Source organism: Sardina pilchardus, chromosome 6 (assembly GCF_963854185.1).
Source record: "Sardina pilchardus chromosome 6, fSarPil1.1, whole genome shotgun sequence".
Lineage (NCBI taxonomy): Eukaryota > Metazoa > Chordata > Actinopteri > Clupeiformes > Clupeidae > Sardina > Sardina pilchardus.
In genome coordinates this window covers 34,669,764-34,693,006 of record NC_084999.1, presented here as the reverse complement: position 1 = coordinate 34,693,006, position 23,243 = coordinate 34,669,764, and the positions used below count along the sequence as shown (strand labels likewise).

General features: G+C 38.0%; 1 protein-coding gene across 1 annotated transcript; it reads left to right on the top strand.

The window, feature by feature from the left end:
• The first annotated feature begins 187 nt into the window (after positions 1–187).
• Positions 188–19,938, top strand: entpd3 (ectonucleoside triphosphate diphosphohydrolase 3). Its single transcript, XM_062537865.1, has 10 exons — positions 188–265; positions 1,020–1,142; positions 1,993–2,110; positions 2,456–2,615; positions 5,979–6,138; positions 6,279–6,506; positions 7,478–7,750; positions 8,546–8,656; positions 18,189–18,323; positions 18,437–19,938. Exons 2-10 carry the CDS (start codon positions 1,023–1,025, stop codon positions 18,626–18,628), a joined length of 1,497 nt encoding a protein of 498 aa, XP_062393849.1. The 5' UTR covers positions 188–265; positions 1,020–1,022; the 3' UTR covers positions 18,629–19,938.
• The last annotated feature ends 3,305 nt before the right edge of the window (positions 19,939–23,243 follow it).

Below are 23,243 nucleotides of genomic sequence, written 5' to 3'. Positions count from 1 at the left end.
AATATCTGAACATCAGTCTTTGTGATTCATATTTTGTAAAACAGGAAACCTCACCAAAGATCTTTGCTTAAGTGATCACATACCTTCGAATGGCTCTAAGTGGGAAGAGCTTACTTCTGTGGGAGGAGTTTAAATGGAATGATGTAGTCTGCTAGAGCAAAAGATAGAATGCAGTTAGAGCTACAGATGCAAGCTCAAGTCCAGGCAGGCTTTTTAACTGAAGCTGCATTCTCCAACCTCTCAACAACTGGTTTTACACGAAAAGGTAGGTAGAAATCATTGTATAACAAGTGCCTGCAACAGCACCCTAAAGAATGTATGTGTGAGTTTGTGCATAGGCGAACTGTGATAGTCATTTATAGTCGAACAATGGATGTGTTTTTATGAAGATACTGGGGAGAAATGACAATCTATACAAGAAGAGGTTTGAATAAAAGGAGAAGAAATATGCATCTGTAGCCAGGGTTAGAGATGCTTCATGGATACACATGAGGTGGCTCTTGCGAATGTAAATGACACTTGACAGCATAACAGGTTTTATGTAATATTTTAAGGACTATATTTTTGATTGCAATGTATTAAGGGTGTACACAGGCCTGACTTCAGAAAGTGTCTTTACCGTGTCAATAATATACACAAAGTCAGCTACACAGTTAGGAGAATCAGATACAACAAATGTGTTCCATTCATTCAAAGGAAAGCTATATCACCAAACATAAATGTTCATAATGTATGTGATGTATACTTATGATGTCTTAGTAAATATGAAAGACTCCATTGATTTACACAGTTTTACTCACAGTAGCGTAATGTTTGAACTGAACACACAGAGTACCAGAACAAACAAACGCACAAACCAATTGTCAATAATCATCAGTGCTTTTAATGGTGTTTGCACTCAAACATAATTATTGATTGTTAGATCACGTTAAAATGTGTCAAGGGTGCTTATATTTTGATCTACTGCAGTTATGTACAAAAAACACAGTTCACTCTTTTATGTTTTTGCCTGTTCACAGATAATGGCATCAAAACTGGTGGCAACCTTAGCTTCATTTCTTCTCCTGTCAAGTGTAGGAGTAATCATTGCCATTGCTATAATCCAGACATACAAGATAACTTATTTGTCTCCAGGATCAAAGGTATGTCAGTAATTGATATAATGTGGCACACAATCACAATTAGATCAGCATAAAAGATACATTTTGGAGGAGATGGATCTAGTCTTTTCAGAAATTCACTATAATGGATTTAATTGAGTAGGACTCACCATTGCTGTGTGGTATCTAAAAGTTTCTTGCAACGGACAGACCTAATGCACCAACAAAAGAGTTGTCTATCAGATAAATTAAGCAGTTGCGTGATCACTGATGCACCAGATGCACTGCCACGCCTGTTGGGGAACATACTGGGTGAGAATGGATCAGAAATTCCAAATGCTCTTTAGAGAAAAGCATCCTCACCCGTCAACTCTATTTAGAGATAGTGCTTCTATAGTGTCATTGTGAATGTATGCCATGGAAAGAATGTTAACATAATTGCTGATGCCTGAGGCAAACTGACCGGATCAAAGGTCATATTTGTGCATTGTTGAAGCTATGATTTTCTACTGAGGAAGAGTTAGTTAATGGCAGGGCATAGAGGTCCTCACAATGAAGGCGCTTTCTGAATGTGTTGTTCAGACAGGAAAAATGTCAATGTGTCCCACTGTGATCCATTCCATATTATGGTCCAACAATAATCCGGTGACTCAATTTCAAGTTGAATTTTGCTTGCTTGAGTTTCATCAACACTATTGGACTGCTGGTTAGGTGAGAAGAATTGTCCAAGTCATTAATAATAATACATCCCGGTATGTTGAAACTTCAAACCCACAAAGCAAAGGTGGTCAGTTTTCATATTTTTCCAGTGTTTCTGTGGTTATCATGAGAATGCAAGAATGCATAAATGTAAATGCAATGTCACATGTTTATATCACTTTTCTTTGTGCAGCATGGGATTGTCTTAGACTGTGGCTCCTCCCGCACTACTGTGTATGTATACGAATGGCCGGCAGAGAAGGAGAATAATACTGGGATCATTAAAGAAACTCTCAAATGCAATGTTAAAGGTAAAATCGATATAGCCTATGTGTTCAACAGTGGATGGATATTGCATCGTTATTAAGTATTATTTGGTACACTGGATGAATATTATGTTGTTTACCATTTAGACTTGCTTATTTGAAATAAACTGGAGTTTCAAATTTAACCGGAAATAGCAGTTTTGGATCTGCCAAATGGCATTGAAATTATTTAAATCCCTTCTGCAGGTTTGAATGCAATATAAACAATTGTATTGAACTGAACATACACATATACATATAGGCCTATATATATATGTATATATGTGTACCGCATATATATAACAATGATTCTTTCTCTCTTTCTCTCTCTTTTAATTTTACACCATCCAGGTCCAGGCATCTCTGATCTGGGTCGTAATTCAAATCAGGATGAAGAAACATGGAAACATTTCAAGAGCTGCATGGTAGAAGTTGAAAAACACATCCCAGCTTCCGAGCACAACTCCACTTCCATGTTCCTTGGAGCCACAGCTGGAATGAGACTGTTACAGTATGTCTGTCAGCATGATGTGAATACTACTAATGCTTTTAAGTGGGGCTTAATTTGCTATCCCCTCTCTCTCTGAACAATAACGCTATATTAACAAGCAGGAAATTGGCTGATGAGATGCCTGTAAATCCCATTTCATATTGATTAGTCTGGCATTACTGCACTTACAAACACTAGGTTTGTTTTAAATGTGATTTTAGCTGAAAGAAAACCTTCTGCTGGAATGAACATAGAGCCATATAATTCTCTCAAGAGAGAGCACCTAGTGGATAAATGTGTTTTATTGAAATAGAACGCACAGTACCTTGCAAAAGTCTAAGGCCGCCACCTTATTATTTTGCTTTAGCAATGTTAAAGGGACAGTATACATTTATTTCTCGTGCTTTCTTACAATACAGGAAATTTTAAAACATTTTTTTAAGTGTTCTGGTAATGTAATGTAGGCCTAATGGTTCCAGCTGATACCACAACAAGAAGTACCTGGGTAATGCGGTAGAATTCTGTTGAATGTGTAAACGGCTACATTTTCATTGAGCTGTAGTGTACTGTACTGCAGTACTGTGTAGTGCTGTAGTATTCCAAGTATTGGGTGCACCTTTAGAATCCTTATTCACTGTAGAGGGTAATTCAATTCAATTCAATTTCAATTTAATTTTACTTATAGAGCGCCAAAACATTACACATGTCTCATGGCGCTTTACAGAGTGTTTAGGGTGACCACCTCCAGTCAGACAAAATGTGGGACAAGTAGCATGGTAAAGAGGGACAATGTGGGACAGACGTAATAACTTTAAACTTAAGATATATTGCCAGATCTAATTTACTAAGCAACATTTTTTTTAATACCGACATAAGATTTAAGACACTACCTAGGCTAAAAGACAAAACATTAATTTGGCAACATCTCATCTTTATTGGGACTATCAAAATGGTCAGCTGTCCAAGGGACCAGGCATTATGCAGCTGAAAGAATGCACTAAGTGAATCAAATTCACCTTAAAATACAACACACAAAAAAATATTAGACCCACCTAGCCTAAGTTCACCAAAATATAAGGCCTAGTCTATACAGTGCAAAATGTTAAGGCTTGCATAGAAAGTTGAACTATTTCAGTGCAAATAGGTAAACCAGAATAGTTTCTGATTTGCCTGTTTCTTTGATGTGCTTTTTATTATCCGCCAAGGAGGCTATTTTCATCGGGGCTTGTTTGTCTGTTTGTTTGTCTGTCTGTCTGTTGGTTCGCCAGATAGCTAACTCAAAAAGTTATGGATGGAATTTTCAGGAAAGGTCTGAAATGACCCACGGAACAAATGATTAAATAGGAGGCAGCTGTGTTTTCGCTTGGCTTAGGTCTGCGCTCTCGGAGTGTTTTTCTAGTTTTGTAGGACTCACTTGCACCATGTCGCTTCACATCGTATTCCACCATGCCCCAGAGAAAAACGCAAATGCAAAATGCCCTCACTGCTTCGCCGTCTACAGGTCTTTGCCAAGAGTATATGTTGCGGTCCATTCGCTAAAAGTGCATCTTCTTTTTCTCGTGGCCACACTGGCCATGGCTGCTTAACCTGACCGAAGAGCGCGCTCTCCAATTTGAGATCTTTGACAACGTTGCGGAGGCGTCGTGCACCAGGCAACAGTTTGATTGACGTACGACTCAGCCTATCGACTACCGATTTTATTGCTCTCCTTTGAACTATTGGACATAAGTTAACACTACGCCTATGGGCGTATCTGTGTATTTATTTTCCAGGCCAGGGTCGAACGAAAAAGCGGGACAGATGCTCAATTTGCGTGAGGCGGGACAAAGGGTAAAATTGCTGTACAGTACAACGTAAAGCGGGACAGGTGGTCACCCTAGTGTTACACATTCACAGAGAGCCCATGAGTAACAGGGGCAAGGAAAAACTCCCTAGAATTGGAGATACATACAGTATCAAGGGCCCAACCCATCTGCCTAGGGTCAGTTACAGTAGAGTTAAGTCATTTGTAGTATCAGAAGGCTCAAACAGTCCAGTATAGGGAATAAATAGTCCATTAGTAATCCATTAGTAATTTCGGAATGTAATGGGTCGCTAGGATGCGTGGGCCAGGGATCCGGGCAGGGAACCATAGCAGGCGATGGTATGGCAGTCATAGGGATGACGATGGCAATGGCACTCAGGGGGATGAGACTTCAGGTGTGATGAGGGCCAGGCACAAAGATGGCTGATGACTGGTAATGGTTTACCTCATAGGTGAGGTATAGGGGAAAGGGAAGAGAAATAAAGTGGGTTAGTATTACTATAAGTCATGATGGTTGGTATTAATAATTATATCAATGGGGATATAAATGATTATACTATAGAGGGAAAAGGCAGAGGGAGAGAGGGAAGGAGGGAGAATTGAGAGAGATAGAGGGAGAGGGGAGAAGAAGAGTTGTACGGCATGACACATGAGAAGTCCATGACAGCACTATGCTAAAGCAGCATAACTAAGTGCATTCATTACGATCCAAACAGAGATGAAGTTAGAAGCGACCAAACACCTCCATGTTTTCCCTATTAAGCTACAGTTACACGAGTAGTCACACAACCAAGTATGGTGAGACAAAATAAAACGTGGTGCATTTGTAAGCAGATAAGAGGGGTAACTACAGTATATTGTGTGGCGCAGTAATATCCTCAATTTTGCACTTTCAGTTTCACTTTGGAGTGAGGATATTACTGCGCAGAGTCTAAGGGCTCCCAATGTTATTCCGCCACACAATATAGTTATCCCTTTTGCCTGCTTAGAAATGCACCACGTTTTATTTTGTCTCACCATACTTGGTCGTGTGACTACATGTGTAACTGTATTTTAATAGGGAAAACATGGAGGTGTTTGGTCGCTTCTAACTTCATCTCTGTTTGGATCCTAATGAATGCATTGGGCTAGCTAAGTGCTATCAAAGTTGCGCCGCGCGCCAGAGCCAGTGAGTGCACGCATTGAAACGTGAGAGGTATGTATCAACTCGTCTTAGTTAAGGGAATAACGTAGTTTAATATAAAAAAAACGGTGAAGTGTTCCTTTAAGGGTTAGCCAGTATGTCCAAAAGTAACAAAAAGGGTCAGGTTCCTATACACAATACACCAAAGTTGCATTGTGTGATACCAGACATTCTGGGCAAGCAGTAGCCTAGCAAACAGACACCATTATTCCTACTATAAGTACAGTAAGTGTCAATCAAAATAAGTTTACTTTAAAAATAAGTTTGGAGAAGATGTTAAAGTAAAATAATTGTATAGTGTCGTTTTTCTTTAAATTTGAATTTCCTAATTGAACTAAAATTCAGTTTCTGAAAGTTGCATCATGAATCCAAGAATTGATTTCTAATCCCTCTGTAGGTTACAGAATGAAACCGCTTCAAATACAATATTGCAGGATATGAGGAATTACCTGCAATCACTGCCATTTCAATTCCAAAATGCTTCTATTATTTCTGGAGAAGAAGAAGGATTGTATGGCTGGATAACGGTGAACTATTTAATGAATAACTTTCTGGAGGTTTGTCTTTAAGATTCTGTTCAAGGGACACCATTACCTAGAAGTCTAGATATGAATTTTTACTCAATTCAATCTTACTAATGTATACATAACCAATAAATATGTGACTAAATCTATAATAATGTTTTGTGTGCCTGTAGAAGGACCTGTGGAACACCTGGGTGCGCCCCCGTGGAGCTAAAACAGTTGGCTCCCTCGACTTAGGAGGAGCATCCACCCAAATAGCATTTGCAACAACTGATGACGCCAGAGGGGAGGGCCTGACAAAGGTCACTCTTTACGGTTATGACTACACCGTGTATACTCACAGTTTCTTGTGCTTTGGGAAAAATGAAGCGGAAAAAACTGTGCTTGCAAAACTCGTCCAGGTACTGGCTATTCAAGGGTATTGTTAACATTTGAATGTATTATTTGTCATGCACTGTCTTCTGCAATGCTGTGATGTACAGTATTTAGTTATAAATTGCATTTCATGTTCTTGAATTTTAGCCTTGTCAGCACTAGCACAGTTGTTGGATCCTAATAATGCATTCTCTCCATAACTGAACAAAACTATGATGGGCTTTATTTTGATAATCAGAAATGCAGCGCAAAGCTTTTTCTTATCACAACACAAAACTTATTTGTATCTTACACTCAGTCAGTGGCAAATTTTGTGTCACATGCTTCAATTTTATTAAACCTTGCGCCCATGGGTGTGGCAGAAGGTGTGGTCTGATGCATGTTCCAAAAATCGCTATCGTACACCCTCCAAAAATCATCATGCCTGACCAAGAAAAACTTGGTCTATAGCGAAAGGCGCATGTAAAGCACAGCTGAAGATGCACTGTTACGAGATGTACTGTAAGCAGCCCTTAATAAGCAGTTCCAACAACTTTTCTGTAAGATAAATAGCATTAGGATTTTTATTCAGTCATTGCACAATAGTGAAAGTAAATAGGCTAACTGTGTAGAACATGTTTGCCTATGAGAGCAGTTATAGATTACACATTCTGTTAATATGCTAATGTAGTTCTAATGATACCAGAACATTTATAATCGCATGGCACTTGAATCAAGTATAGTATCAAATAAAGTACGTCTAAGACACTAAGTTTTGTGATCAAAATTATCAAAAGATGAAGGATGTATACATTTCAGGCTATGGATCAAAACTCTTCATCCATTTTCAAATTAAAATTCTAGTTGAAGTTTACTGCTCATGGATGGTCATGCTCACATATTTCAGATTCAGAATTACATTTGACCATAATTGAACAGAATGTTTCCCTTGATATACTGTATACATTCTTTTTGTGTGTAGCATTTATATCTACAGATTCTATGATCTGTTCTTTAGGGTTCTACTGACCTCAACAATGTCCAGAATCCCTGCTATCCTGTTGGATTCAATATAACAATGACAGAAGAGTTCATTTTTGGCAGTGAGTGCACTAAGGACTTGCGAATAGCCAACTACTCCCCAGAGCGGAACATCACCATGTTCGGAGGAGGAGATGCAGCTGAGTGTAGAAAAACTGTGAGACAGATATTTGACCTCAGTTCCTGTGATGGTTCCCAGAATTGCTCATTCAATGGAGTCTTTCAGCCACCAGTGTCAGGACAGTTCATGGTACTGCTATCTCAATTAATTTATGTATAAATATACAGTATATATTGGTTTGAATAATATAGTGCTGTTTTGTTTTCATTAGGCCATTGATTAAATTGACATTCTCCTTAAAGGTGAACTATGCAAGTTTTTTAGCTTAATTTGCCTTAACTGATCAGCTTCAGAGTCATTGGAATGGTCATTTGACTTATTTTGGGTTGAATGACGGCTGTTTCGCTTACACCTTGCGCCTGTGAGTGGAAAAAACACGCTTGCAAGTTTGTGCCACCAGCTGGGTAGAATGTCTCCAGACTCACGATCATGCTCATGAAAAGGCAGACTGACCGTTTGAGGAGTGTTGTAAAATATACACGCTAAAGCTGTAGGGGAAACTCTGCAGAGAAACCTACAAGTGCAAAACGAGCAAAAACAAAAAGCGAAAGCAAAAACAGCTAATAAATCACCAAACCTGCATAGTTCCTCTTTAACATGCCATAGTTATTGTTATTATATGATTGATTGAATGCCTTTATTGTTTATTTTCTGTTCTATATATTCATTCCTTATTTTCATAGGTTTGCTTGAATTGATATTGTTTATTGTTTACATTGCTATTCTTCCTACTGTAGTCTGACTGACTTTTTGAAATTGTTCACTGTTAAATTAATTATTGTATTGTTTTTTTTTAATTAGTATGTCGCTTTGGATCAAGGCATCTGCCAAATAGCATAACCATAACCAAATAGCATAACCATATTATGTATACTTTTTATATGCTCCGTGATATTTCCTCACCATGTGCGGTTTTGGCTCCAGGCCTATGCAGGATTCTACTACACTGCCTGGGCCCTGAGGCTGGTTGGAGCACCTACCCTTGAGACGTTCAACTCCACACTGTGGTCATTCTGCTCCATGGACTGGGCCAAAGTAAGTATGCTTTACACCAATCTGGGATGGAATACAGAGTTACAGAGACAGAGAGAGATGTATGGACGAACTGAAAGGATCATATCAGGTGTCAATAAAATTCATTCATTCATTCATTCATTCATTCATTCATTCATTCATTCATTGTTTTGCTGAAAGTAGTCCTCATTTTCAGCGAAGCTGAGATTACAGTAACAATGGAACAAACCTAACAATGGAACAACTAGAAATGCAATTCCAAGGAATTACCAGTGCATGAAAATGCAAAAATAGATAGATAATGTAGATATGGTTACTAAGGTGTAGCTAGGATAAACATGGTGGTTGCATAGTTTACAGAGAGTTGATAGTGTGAAGGTAGACAGTTTAAAGATGAAACATTCCAGTTCTAACTTAACTAATGATTTCTATTCATGTTAAAATGTTGATTAGCTAACTTAGCTAATGATTTCTAGCAGTTACGTTAAAAATGCTAATTATGCCAGCAATGCTAACTTTACTTACAATGCTAACCAGGTTGATTACCTAACTTAACCGATGATTTCTAGCAGTAATGCTAAAAATGCTAACTATGCTAAATTTGCTAACAATGCTAACCAGGTTGATTAGCTAACTTAGTTGATGATTTTTTGCAGTTATGCTAACTATGCTAACTATGCTAACCATGCTAACTAGCTAACTTGCTAGTGAGGACTTTTATTTTGAAACATTTGTTGCTAGGGTATCCATGGTGGCCACTATCAGGAAACAAGAAGTTACAGTAGTATAATCATGTTGGTTGCTATGGAAACGGTCATAAACACTTAATTTTAATGGTTGCTATGTTGGTTGCTAGGTACATGGAGGTTTCATGTAGTTGACTGGAGGCATAGTGGATGATAACTGACAGTTGGAATGGTTGAACAGTTCAATAGTTGAGTAGTTTCAATGGTTAAATGATTTAATAGTGTATTATTGCAGTGAGTACTTTTATTTTGAAACAGTTGTGGACAGAGGAAACAGTTAACAGGATATGTAGTCTTCTAAGAGACTGTATGCTTAAAGTCAGAGAAACTGACAGTTGGTGCCCAGGTGGCCGGCCACCTGGCGTAAGATTCTAATTGCTGCCGTGATGTCATAATGAGCAATGTTAAGTCTATGGGGGAAATTGTAATAGTTTTTAACTAATAGTTTAAAAAGTATAAAAGTTACAAAGTTGAAAAATACAAAGCACACATCGCGTTAGTAAGACCTACGCGACATAGTTTGAATGGAGTTTTTATGTTAAGCGGTTGATGCTGAATTGCGTGCGTTAGAAGAAGAACTAGAAATGCAATTCCAAGGAATTACCAGTGCATGAAAATGCAGAAATAGATAGATAATGTAGATATGGTTACTAAGGTGTAGCTAGGGTAAACATGGTGGTTGCATAGTTTACAGAGAGTTGATAGTGTGAAGGTAGACTGTTTAAAGATGAAACATTCCAGTTCTAACTTAACTAATGATTTCTATTCATGTTAAAATGTTGATTAGCTAACTTAGCTAATGATTTCTAGCAGTTACGCTAAAAATGTTAATAATGCTAGCAATGCTAACTTTACTAACAATGCTAACCAGGTTGATTAGCTAACTTAACCAATGATTTCTAACAGCAATGCTAAAAATGCTAACTATGCTAACAATGCTAAATTTGCTAACAATGCTAACCAGGTTGATTAGCTAACTTATTTGATGATTTTTTGCAGTTATGCTAAAAATGCTAACTATGCTAACAATGCCTACTATGCTAACCATGCTAACTAGCTAACTTGCTAGTGAGGACTTTAATTTTGAAACATTTGTTGCTAGGGTATCCATGGTGGCCACTATCAGGAAACAAGAAGTTACTGCAGTATAATCATGTTGGTTGCTATGGAAACGGTCATAAACGCTTAATTTTAATGGTTGCTATGTTGGTTGCTAGGTACATGGAGGTTTCATGTAGTTGACTGGAGGTATAGTGGATGATAACTGACAGTTGGAATGGTTGAACAGTTCAATAGTTGAGTAGTTTCAATGGTTAAATGATTTAATAGTGTATTATTGCGGTGAGGACTTTTATTTTGAAACAGTTGTGGACAGAGGAAACAGTTAACAGGATATGTAGTCTTCTGAGAGACTGTATGCTTAAAGCCAGAGAAACTGACAGTTGGTGCCCAGGTGGCCGGCCACCTGGCCTAAGATTCTAATTGCTGCCGTGATGTCATAATGAGCAATGTTAAGTCTATGGGGGAAATTGTAATAGTTTTTAACTAATAGTTTAAAAAGTATAAAAGTTACAAAGTTGAAAAATATAAAGCAGGCATGGCATAAGCAAGACCTACGCAACAACGTTTGAATGAAGTTTCTACGTTAAACGGTTGAAGCTGAATTGGCTGCGTTAGAAGAAGAAGTTTAATAATAACTAGAAATGCAATTCCAAGGAATTACCAGTGCATGAAAATGCAAAAATAGATAGATAATGTAGATATGGTTACTAAGGTGTAGCTAGGGTAAACATGGTGGTTGCATAGTTTACAGAGAGTTGATAGTGTGAAGGTAGACAGTTTAAAGATGAAACATTCCAGTTCTAACTTAACTAATGATTTCTATTCATGTTAAAATGTTGATTAGCTAACTTAGCTGATGATTTCTAACAGTTACGCTAAAAATAACTAATTATGCTAGCAATGCTTACTTTACTAACAATGCTAACCAGGTTGATTAGCTAACTTAACCAATGATTTCTAGCAGTAATGCTAAAAATGCTAACTATGCTAACAATGCTAAATTTGCTAACAATGCTAACCAGGTTGATTAGTTAACTTAGTTGATGATTTTTTGCAGTTATGCTAAAAATGCTAACTATGCTAACAATGCTAACTATGCTAACCATGCTAACTAGCTAACTTGCTAGTGAGGACTTTTATTTTGAAACATTTGTTGCTAGGGTATCCATGGTGGCCACTATCAGGAAACAAGAAGTTACTGCGGTATAATCATGTTGGTTGCTATGGAAACGGTGATAAACACTTAATTTGAATGGTTGCTATGTTGGTTGCTAGGTACATGGAGGTTTCATGTAGTTGACTGGAGGCATAGTGGATGATAACTGACAGTTGGAATGGTTGAACAGTTCAATAGTTGAGTAGTTTCAATGGTTAAATGATTTAATAGTGTATTATTGCAGTGAGGACTTTTATTTTGAAACAGTTGTGGACAGAGGAAACAGTTAACAGGATATGTAGTCTTCTAAGAGACTGTATGCTTAAAGCCAGAGAAACTGACAGTTGGTGCCCAGGTGGCCGGCCACCTGGTGTAAGATTCTAATTGCTGCCGTGATGTCATAATGAGCAATGTTAAGTCTATGGGGGAAATTGTAATAGTTTTTAACTAATAGTTTAAAAAGTATAAAAGTTACAAAGTTGAAAAATACAAAGCACACATCGGGTAAGTAAGACCTACGCAACATAGTTTGAATGAAGTTTCTACGTTAAACGGTTCAAGCTGAATTGCGTGCGTTAGAAGAAGAATAATAAAAAGTTGAAGTTGAAGCCTAGGAAGAACAGTACAGTGCATTTTCATGCACTGTAATAATAATAAGAAGACTTGGAATAACAGTACAGTGCATTTTCATGCACTGTAATAATAAGAAGTTGAAGCCTAGGAAGAACAGTACAGTGCATTTTCATGCACTGTAATTAGGCTCTGGTAATGATGGTGGAGATTCTTTATCAGAACATCCTCTATGTAGCCTACTGCATGTATGACGAGATTTGAGAAGGGGTCTGGTGTTAACCAGGCTATTCTATCCTCCATGATGATGGCAAAATTGGAATGAAATTAGACTTACCTTTAGATATTCACAACATAGAATAGAATAGAATAGAATAGAATATTTTGATCCCGTGAGGGAAATTCAGTTCTCTGCATTTAACCCAATTTAACCAAATTAGTGAACACACAGCACACAGTGAACACACAGTGAGGTGAATCACACAACCCAGAGCAGTGAGCTGCCTGCCCAACCAGCCACCATGACTTGACTCTCTTTTGCTCAGCTCATGAACACTTGTATGGAAAGAAATATGGGCATGATATGACCCAGCTGTATTATAGCCTATAATAATGTTTGTGACATAGCACATAGCCAACATTATTAATAGTCTATTCTATTCATAATTGAGTTATCTGGCTTTGTATTCGGCAGTGAGATTTGAGAACAGAAAATGAATAATGATTTAAATTATATTATTGGATCCATTTGAACAGTTGCAAAGTTATGAAAATAGGTAAGATGTTTCTGTTGGCTATAAGGACCTAAAGGTCCTATGATGGACCAAAGGATAGGCCTACCACCGTATATGACCAAATAAACATTACATTACATTTCAATGCATTGAAAAGGAAAAATACTTGTACCTCTGAATACTAAAGTATGTTTAAAAGCTTTAAATACCCAGGGGGCAAAACCCCCTTTTTTAGGGAAATCAGACATGGGCTGCTGTAAAAGGTTGTCATACGAAAATAATTTCTAGGGTGTCCCAGGATCACAACCTGGGTGGCCAACCCGGTCAATAAGCTGCTGTTTGTGTGTTATCACCCTTTTTATGCCCCATTATAAGTCTATGGACGAATATATTATGGGGTTCCGCTGCGCGTCGGGTTCTGTTCATCCTGTCGGGAATTATTTCCCGATAATGACCGGCGTTCTATACATTATCCCTTTACAGCTAGAGAAATCAGCAAAGGGTTTTTGAATTTAGGTGTGAAGTGTGTATTGGAGGTATCGCCAAGAAGGCAAAGTGGTGCTGAAGTTGGGATTCTGCAACTCAGGATAGTGGATAGTGTTTCAGTGACCTTTGTCCAGAGGGAGTGAACCGGCTGACATACTGTAGCCAAATGGCGTGGAGGTAGTTATCTGTGCTCCCTAAAGTGCATTGTGAACAAATCTCGGTGTCGGCCAATCCCATTTTGAACATCTTGCTTTGAGTGATGTGTGTTCTGTGGATGACTTTATATTGTATAAGCTGTAAATTGGGGTTAGTTGTCATGGTTTGAGTGATGTGTGTTCTGTGGATGACTTTATATTGTATAAGCTGTAAATTGGGGTTAGTTGTCATGGTGAAAGTGTTTTTGCATACTTGTTCCCATAAGTCAGGGTTGGGAGAGAGTTTGAGATCATTTTCCCACTTAATAGTTGGGAGTGTTATTGTGCTGTTTAAGTTAGATATGATTGTATACAATTTGGAGGTCAGTTTTTTATGGTTGTTAAGGCAAGACACGGCAGGTGAAAACATTGTTTTTTTCAGCCCCGGTCAATTTCGATATTTTGTGCTAGTTTGCTACCTTAGCATGTATTCTACCACCCTAATACAACAATAAAGTCCGATTTGCACATTTAGGTGTTTATTTCATGACATTTTGTCTACTCGCGCCTACATATTTCTCCTAATTTCACCAAAAGTTCCCATTCTAAAGTGTCATGTAGCCTACTACCGCGACCGTGATCCAAATCATATTGTGTGTGACACCGTTGGAAAGCACTGTTTCTCCTGCATGACGCTATGCAACCCAAATATGGATATTCCTTTGTATTAGCAACCAATCGCGAAAGTCTAGGCTTAGAACGTATCCCATTGGCTGTGTTTCAAGGCTGTTTTCTCAAAACGAGTTTCTTCTCCCACTCTGAGAACATAATCTCCACTTCTGAAGCACTTAGGCTACATGCGCCAAACTTTCCAGTCTTATACCAAACTATATTTACAAGACTTTTACAGAGGGGTTTGTTGATATATTATTCCCAATCTGATTTATATGACATTTTATGCTTATAAACATGGCAAAAAACGATTTTTCAAGGCTATTGACGCTATATGCTGATTTACAAGACAACAGATATCCATAAATCCCTCTGTAATTGTTCTCCCATCTAATATATTAACACAATGAAAAAATAATTTTGAACCTGACTTTATCCTAAACTCAGATTATGTATTTTAAAATATATGCAAATTAGTGCATATTTAATGAGATAATGTCTAATTTGCATATTCAAACATTAAATTACAAAAAACTTGTAATACAATTTTTTTCTTATGTTGATGTAAGTAATCAACTGGGGAAGTTTCATAGTGATATCTGCTAGTTAAACATTTTACCCTATTCACCTGTAGTGTCTCGCCTTCATTTGGGTTAGTTCTTTGATTAGCGGAGATGGCTGTAGCAGCGTATTATTACTTAAACTTGCTTTTTCTTTAATTCTTGCTTTGAGTTGTTGATATTGAAGAAATTGGTCTCTCCCAACCCCGTATGTTTGAATTAGTGTGTTAAATGATATAAAATGGTTATTCTGAAATAAATGACAGAGGTGTGTGATTCCCTTTTGTTCCCATGTGACAAAGTGAAAGGGTTTGTTTTGTAGGGTGAAAGATGGATTGTGCCAAAGTGGGGTGAATTTATTCAGTGCTAGTGATGATTTAGTGATTTGGTTGGTTTTCCACCAGGCTGTCAGAGTTGTTGAGATAGTGTTTGATTTATAGATGCTAGATTTTTTGAGTGACTGTGGGAGAAAGGGTCAGATACTGAAATTTGCATTGATATTGTTCCAATTCTAACGACGGGTAATTATGATTTTCTTTGTGGGTCCATTTAATCAGATACTGTAATTGATTTGGAATGAAATATTGATGGAAATTTGGTGCCTCGAGGCCACCATGCGATTTTTTATTTTGCAAAGTTGTAAATGAGATTCTGGGATTTTATTGTTCCAATAGAATTTTGTTGTTAGTGAATTGAGTGTTCTAAACCAATTATCTGTGGGTGTAGTGGGAATCATAGAGAACAGGTAGTTGATTTGTGGTAGAGTTTTCATTTTCACAGCTGCAGTTCTTCCGATGAGTGTAAGTGGGAGTTTTGTCCAGCGTTTATAGTCGTCCTCGATTTTGCTGAGGAGGGGAGTGTAATTGAGGTTGGAAAGTTCTGACTGGCCTGGGGGAGATATTGACACCTACAGTAGATATTTCATATTGCCAGTGTGAAGGGGGAGGGAGGAATCCTGAGTTGCAGAGTTCCAAACATTTTCAGTGAGAGGCAAAACGATTGATTTGTTCCAGTATAATAGTGAGATATTGCTGAGAACTGATTAATGATATTAAAGATTTCTTTAAGCGATACATATGGATTTTGTAGAGTAGTAAATCATCTGCATAAAGGCTTATTTTGTGTTGTGTGTCCATGACCTGTATTCGTTGGATTTGGCTGTTTTGTCTTACTGCTGCTGCGAGAGGTTCGATAAAGATGGCAAAAAGAGAAGGCGAGAGTGGACATCCTTGTCTGGTCCCCTGGCGCAGTGTGAAGCTTGGTGAAGTGATTCCATTAGTGGTAATAGTGGCCCTAGGTGAAGTGTATCCAGTAGTCGAGTTGAGGGGGGATGAGGGGGGATGGCATCCCCCTTTGGAATTGATATGGTCAAAATCATCCCCCCTCTGAAACGGCCATCCCCCTCCCCATCCCCTGTAATTTTTCAATGAATGTGGAAATATCACCACTATTTCATTTTCAACATTTAGCTTTTGCGCAGTCACATCGAGGCTAAAATACTGTGGACGAGGGGCATGCTCCTCCCAGTGTCACGGCAATCAGCGACATATAGAAACATGCAGCCTTCTGTTACTGTCTATGCGCACGACAGGTGATTTCATTCAGCAGCATCATGGCCAAGCGACAAGCAAAGTTTGATCTAAGGGACGTCGGCTTTATTAAGAGGACAAAAAGTTGAATTAGAAAGAGTACATTTATACTCAAACCGGAAACGCCCTGTCTCCCTTGTTTGCTAAAGTGAAGGTACCTAGCCCGCTAGCGAGAGCTAGGTGTTCACTCCAGCTGTTTCTGAACAAACTTGCCATAATGTAATTGGAAAGGATAGGCAACCGTAGCGGCTCGTGGAGAGCTAACGCAATGTTGTCCAACTTTTTAGGTCATCTTATTGAGAGTTATGTATGAATGCATCCTCACGAATAGTTTTGTAGTGTGCGGTTCTGCAAATAGACAATGTCACGAGGTGGCTGAAGAGACAAACATCTGAGCATCTGTTCGTCTTTAGAATTATTATTCCGCTGTGCAGGTAGCCTAGGCACAAAGAATACGCTTTTGTTTTTCATTTTTAAAGGTAGAACGTAAGACTGAGACTGAGCTACAAAGTATCCCACCAACACTGTTGTGTGGCAGTTAAAGTTTCTGTTCTAGGCTACTGTATGGTGGTAGAATTCCAGAGTGAAAGCAAAAAGTCTCAACTTTTTTTGTTGGTTCCATTTAACTTGGCTAGATTGGTAATTATAACAAGTCATCGTTGAATGCATTAAAAATTGATGTCTAGTTCACTAATTCAGATCTGATAGATATTTAGTATATTTAAGTGATAATGTTACTCTGAACTGGGATAAATTTTAGCAACTCGACGTAGACATGATCTAACATGTTAGTGACACATAAAATGTACATGAATTGGAAGAAATTTAGGATTTGCCAATGTCCAGCAGGTCACGCTATAAATGGACTAGAATACAGGAAATTGCATCTTAAAAATTAAAAAAATTCTGGGGGAGGACCCCCATACCCCCCGCAAAAGACTAATACCCAGAAGTGCATTTTAAAATCCACCATCCCCCCTGCCATTTTTTAACAACTCGACTACTGAGTGTATCTTAATCCAGTGAATGAACGACTCTCCAAACCCAAATTTCTTAAGAGTGTTGAGTAAAAAGGACTAGTTTACTTTGTCAAAAGCCTTTTCTGCATCGAGTGACATGATGATGTTTTTTTGTTGGGTTTGTTGTGATACTGTATCTTAATAAGGTTAAATAGTCTGCGAACATTATCGGTGGTGTGCCTGTTTTTTATGAAGCCGGTCTGGTCTGGGTGGATAAGTCTTGACTGTTTCTATTCTAGTTGCTAAGGCTTTGGTGATCATTTTTAGATCAGTATTGATTAGTGAAAGTGGCCGGTAACTTGCGGGTTGGGTTGGGTTTGAGTAGTATTGTCATAGCAGCAGTGTTCATATGTGTAGGTATGGTAGAGGTATCTTTGATCTCTGTAACTACTTTGCTGAATAGTGGTGATAATATGTCCCAGAAGTGTCTGTAAAATTCGGCTGGCAGTTCGTCTGGTCCTGGGGATTTGTTATTTGTCATTTTGTTTAGAGCAGTAGTGAGTTCACTGAGGGAGAGAGGTGCATCTAGGAGTCTTGACTATCAATCTAATTGAAATACATAAAAGCTTTATCTTCAAAAAACGGGGACATACATGTAGGTCATTTTTTTGTATTTGCCCGGGGACAGGCAACCAAAAACGGGGACTGTCCCCTGAAACCAGGGATGTCTGGTCACCCTACTATATGACCACCGTTTCGCTGCACAGCGGTCATAATAAGTTAATAAAGTTTACTGATTAATGGAAGCAAACTGATAGGATCTTCCTGAATCTCATTCTGCAATTATTCAATCTCACTTTAATGAATTGTTTTGGAATCCCTTAGCTCAAGGAGAACTACACCATCACTGAAAAGCATCTTAAGTCTTATTGTTATTCAGCGAACTATGTCTACACAATCCTTGTGGATGGCTACAAATTTAATACTGAGTCCTGGAATGGTATCAGCTTTGAAAGACAGGTAATTTGTGAATTTTACTGAGTAATTTGACTGTTTTCTCTTTTTGTCTCTTCTTTGGCAGTTTTCTCCACTTTAACATCATCACGTAACTATTATTGTATAAATTCTTACAGGTGAAGAACACAAGTATTGCCTGGACACTAGGCTACATGCTAACCCTTTCCAACATGATCCCAGCAGAGGCTAAACTTGTGCATTTACCAATGGAAAACACCGTCTTTGCTGGCATCCTCTTCCTTTTCTCAGCTCTGACCATTATAGCTCTTGTGTGTCTCATCATCCTTCTCATTAGAACCTGTTACTAATGTTTTCTCTATACTGGGTTCCCACCCATTTTCACTGACAAAAGTTCAAAACCTTTCTATGACTTTTCACAAGCTTATGTGACTTAAACAACGGCATTGGGGAAAACATTATTTTCTCTGTTTTCTCCTCCACTTTTCTATTTCAATGAAGCGCTTGAAGTGATGCACTTCTTCGCTGTCGTGTCGGGGCCGTTTCACCACCTCAAACGTGCATTTATTTCTGTGAACCGAACGCCGTGTCGTCCATTATCCCTTACGAAACTTTCTCTTAAGCTTATTAAGAGTCATATGATAAGCCAGTTTGAAATTCCTTCCTACAAATATTAGTCTAAGCATGAAATCTTTCCATATAAGCCTACTATACTATAAAAACACATATACAAGCTATTGCCAGATCCTCCCAGATTTGAACATGAAGTGTTGCTTAGGGGTGGGACTGAGTACAGTTGAGACACTTTCACACTAAAAAAGGTACTGAAAAGAAGGGATTTTCCTCATGAAATCCCAAATGTAATTTCCTTAGCTTATAGACTATGATATTATCAATCAATAATACTCATAAGTAGTTTGTTCTTACACAATTAGCTCATAAACATCAGGTGCATTTTTTTGTCTCGACTGTCTCAACTGTACCCTGTAAGGAGTGCAGTTGAGACATCAATTTTTAATGATGTATAACTTACTGTTCTTTGCGAAATGTGAATAACATATATTGATTAGGTTAAGATAAAATCAATAGCACAGGAACAAATTATTTGACACAGGAACAGATATGGCAAACAGTAGAAATGTTCAAGTAATAACTCTACATTGTGTGTCTCAACCGTAACCTGCTGACCACCTCGCACATTTCTCTAGATTTTGCAGTGGCCTTACATGACACAATGTCATGAAAATATGCCAGTTTATAGGGCACAAAATAATGTTTGTAATGATCCCAGTTACCTTTAACACATAAGGGTAATACATTGTCACATGAGGGTAATTAGTTCATCATCACTGTGGAAGGTACATTGTGAAGTGAACATTTTACTTTGAAAAAGGTACCTTTGTCTTTCAAATTATCCATGATGGAATAGGACACTAATACACATGACATGTGCATTGCAAAAATCACAATTTGGACTTGCTACACAGGCAAGACAGTATTTAAGGTGTATCGATTGTACAAATGACCCAACTGTACTCAGTCTACCCTGCAATTCCTTCAATTTCCACCCAAAATGTTTGCCGTCATTCAGGTACATAAAGATCGGTAACACTTTATATTAAGACACACATATTCACCATTAGTTAGCTGCTTACTAACATATGTATTAGTAGCATATTAGCCATTTGTTAGTCATTATAAGTCACTAATTAATACCTTATTCTGCAAGACCTTATTCTACCCTTACTAGACTCTTAATTAAGAATTCCCCCTATGTAAACTCCTAATTACCCCTTATTCATAGTTATTAAGTAAGTTGTTGCATATGAATTATGACTTAAATATGCATGGCTCAGTATGGGGCTTGTAAGGTGGTAGTACCACAAGAACAGTTATTCACCCCTAATAATACTTATCAAAGATGGTCTATTCAAATTGAACTAGACACTAAACCACAAGTGCTAATAGTGTACAAATAACTAATAATTAAGTCTTTGTAATGCCAAATATGTTCCCTATTCTAAAGTTGGATCTTTGTTCACAATTAATTCACAATTAGCTCTGCTGTTTGAGGTCAGTAGGGAAGAGTAAAGTGCTGTCCGTAGGGTAAAGAACAGAAAATTTGATACAACATACAGTAGACCAAATAGCAAACCCACAACTAACACTAACTGAATGGGGCATAGGTAAATCAAACTGAAAGCGAGTCTCTATGCCCCGTTCTGTTAGGGTTAGCTGCCTGTTAACTATAGGTCTTTGTTGAACCAAATTTTCTCATTCTGAGTCTGTGACCTCAAACAGCAGAGCTATAGATTGATTCACACCGGATGTCTTTTTTACCATGTGACCCTATACTTTAAAAGAAAATGTTTTGAGGTTGAGACTTTTGATTACCCAGGAGCCAAGAAAGTTAGCATACAAATGTATCCAGGTTTGCCTTTCTCACTATCTCCTATTCATTATGAAAGAGATATTCTTTTTATTGTGCCAACTTGGCTGTCTGCTTGTTGTGTAGCCTACTGCGTGCTGTAATACAGTTAATAAGTGTGAATAGGAGGAAACTTTAGTTTAGGGAACACATGGGGGTTAATAAGTGGCAAATTATTGTGAATTAGATGTGAACAATGACCCAACTTTAGAATAGGGAACATATTTGGCATTACAAAGACTTAATTATGAGTTATTTGTACACTATTGGTACACTATTGCACTGGTGGTTTAGTGTCTAATTCCATTCAAATAATAAGCTATTAATAAGTGACTTATAATGACTAACAAATGGCTAATATGCTACTAATAGACATGTTAGTAAGCAGCTAACTAATGGTGAATATGTGTGTCTTAATATAAAGTGTTACCCTCTTTCGTTGTCAAGCAGACATATCTCAGGATTCTGTTGAACCTACTGTAGCTTTGTAAAATTGCTGTTTTATTATTGCCTTATGCCATGTGACTGAGCTAAAAGCCACCTCAGTCATGTGCTACAGTACAATGTTGCTATGTACTGCAAGTCTGTCAAATTACTATTTTGCAGCACTAATGCTACGTCACCGTTTACCTAAACATTAGAGTGATTTCGGCAAATTAATATGCAAGTTAAGTGTGATATGGTCAAAACACTGGAGCTACTTCATACAATATGTTTGAAATTCTATCTATATATGAAATAAATAACCAATGTCTAAACACAGCCAACAAATTCAACCAAGCAGTGGTATAACACAAATTATTAGATTAATAATGGCATTAATAATGGCATTAATAATGGCATTTTAGGCAGCATTTAGCCACTAGACAGCAGTAGCTATTTAGATAGACGAGCAAACCGGTTATGAAGGAGCAGAGAAAACCTTTCAGACGTGTACAAAATTACTGTCTTAGATGAAGATTTGCATCATGCAGAGATACTGATTTGTGTTTGGTTTACACAACTCTATTTCCAATGCTGTTTGGGTTACACAGCTCTTACTGCTGAGAAATATTTCACAGCATAACCCCCACCATGCCCCTTTGATTGCCTGCAACCTTTTGATGTAGTTCACCATAACTCATGCTAACACATTGTTGTTGGATATGTTTTGGGGAAAAAAAATATTTGTAAATTGTGTTTGTACACAAAACCCACAGCTCTTTAAAGTTGCAGTCAGGGATTTTATGTGATTCCATGCCCATAAATTATTTTTGTCACATTCAGCAATAATCTCCTCACAACTTCTAGCTGCCCATTCTGTGAGTAGCAGTGTAAAACAAAATGGTCTCTGTAGGCAGCCCAGGCAAAAACTGGAAACAAACAGAGTGGGGGCTGCCTGTCCCCCAAATAAAAGTGAAAGACTGTGTTGAGTTTCAAAGGGAAAACATAATGGCCCTCATTTATGAAACGTGCGTATGCCCAAAAACAGGCGTACGCTTGTTTCCACGCAAAGGATGGCATTTATGAATTTGAACGTGATCGGTGGCTACGCTCAAATCTCACATCTCACATCTTAGGATATAGGAGATGATTACTTTCTCTTTGGCAAACGCAACATTCGTAAATTATATATTTTTAATTATTTTCAATTGGCAAATGGCAGTGTTGTATGGTTTTGTAATGAATGTATTTATAGTATGATGCGTTCTCTCTGCGAAAAATTAAGTCTGTTGCACTTAAATCGCTCTAGTTTCCCGCCTTCCTTGATGACACTTCTAGCTGTCAAAATTAACAAGGTTCAGCTGGACGTCACTGTGGCTCGAGATCACAAATAATCTCTTTTGGACGTATAATGCACCTTCATGTCGTAAAATATAGGGGGCGTGATATTTAAGTCACGCTTGTTTCCAGCTGCCACATTTATCATAACACGTTTATTGTTACGCTGGAATTGGAGTGATACAAAAGTTTGATGAATCACACGTGAGCCCAGTCGTATGAGGATTTCTGCGCTCAGATGTACGCTGGTTTCTATGCTTGGTTGATAAATGAGGGCCAATGTGTTTTTTGCACAAAAACATCTGCTAATACAGTGGTTCCCACCCTGGGGTCCATGGGCAGAGGTTGTGAGATTACCAAAATTATATGGGCACATTAAATGCATGTAATCCCAATAAAACACCCAATTGGATAATCAAAACTCTGTATAATCCAAATTGATTATGTTCCACATTTAAATTCATGTAGCTATTTATTACCTCTGACCTCAGAACTTGTGTAAGCAAGCTAGGCTAGGCATTGGCAATTCATCCCCGGACCCCAATTATTGAATGAAACAATGTCTTGTGTGTGTATGTGGGTAGGAGTTCGGGTAGGGGGCCCTGGCTTGTCTTGGACATAAGGGGCCTTCAAAGAAAAAAGGTTGGGAAACACTGTGTTAGATTTAAATGTAAACATTATCACAAACAAACACCACTTCCTGCGAAATCCCTGACTGTGCCTTTAATACAGTACATTATGAAGGTCTTATGATGTTAAGATGGCCATTCTCCTCT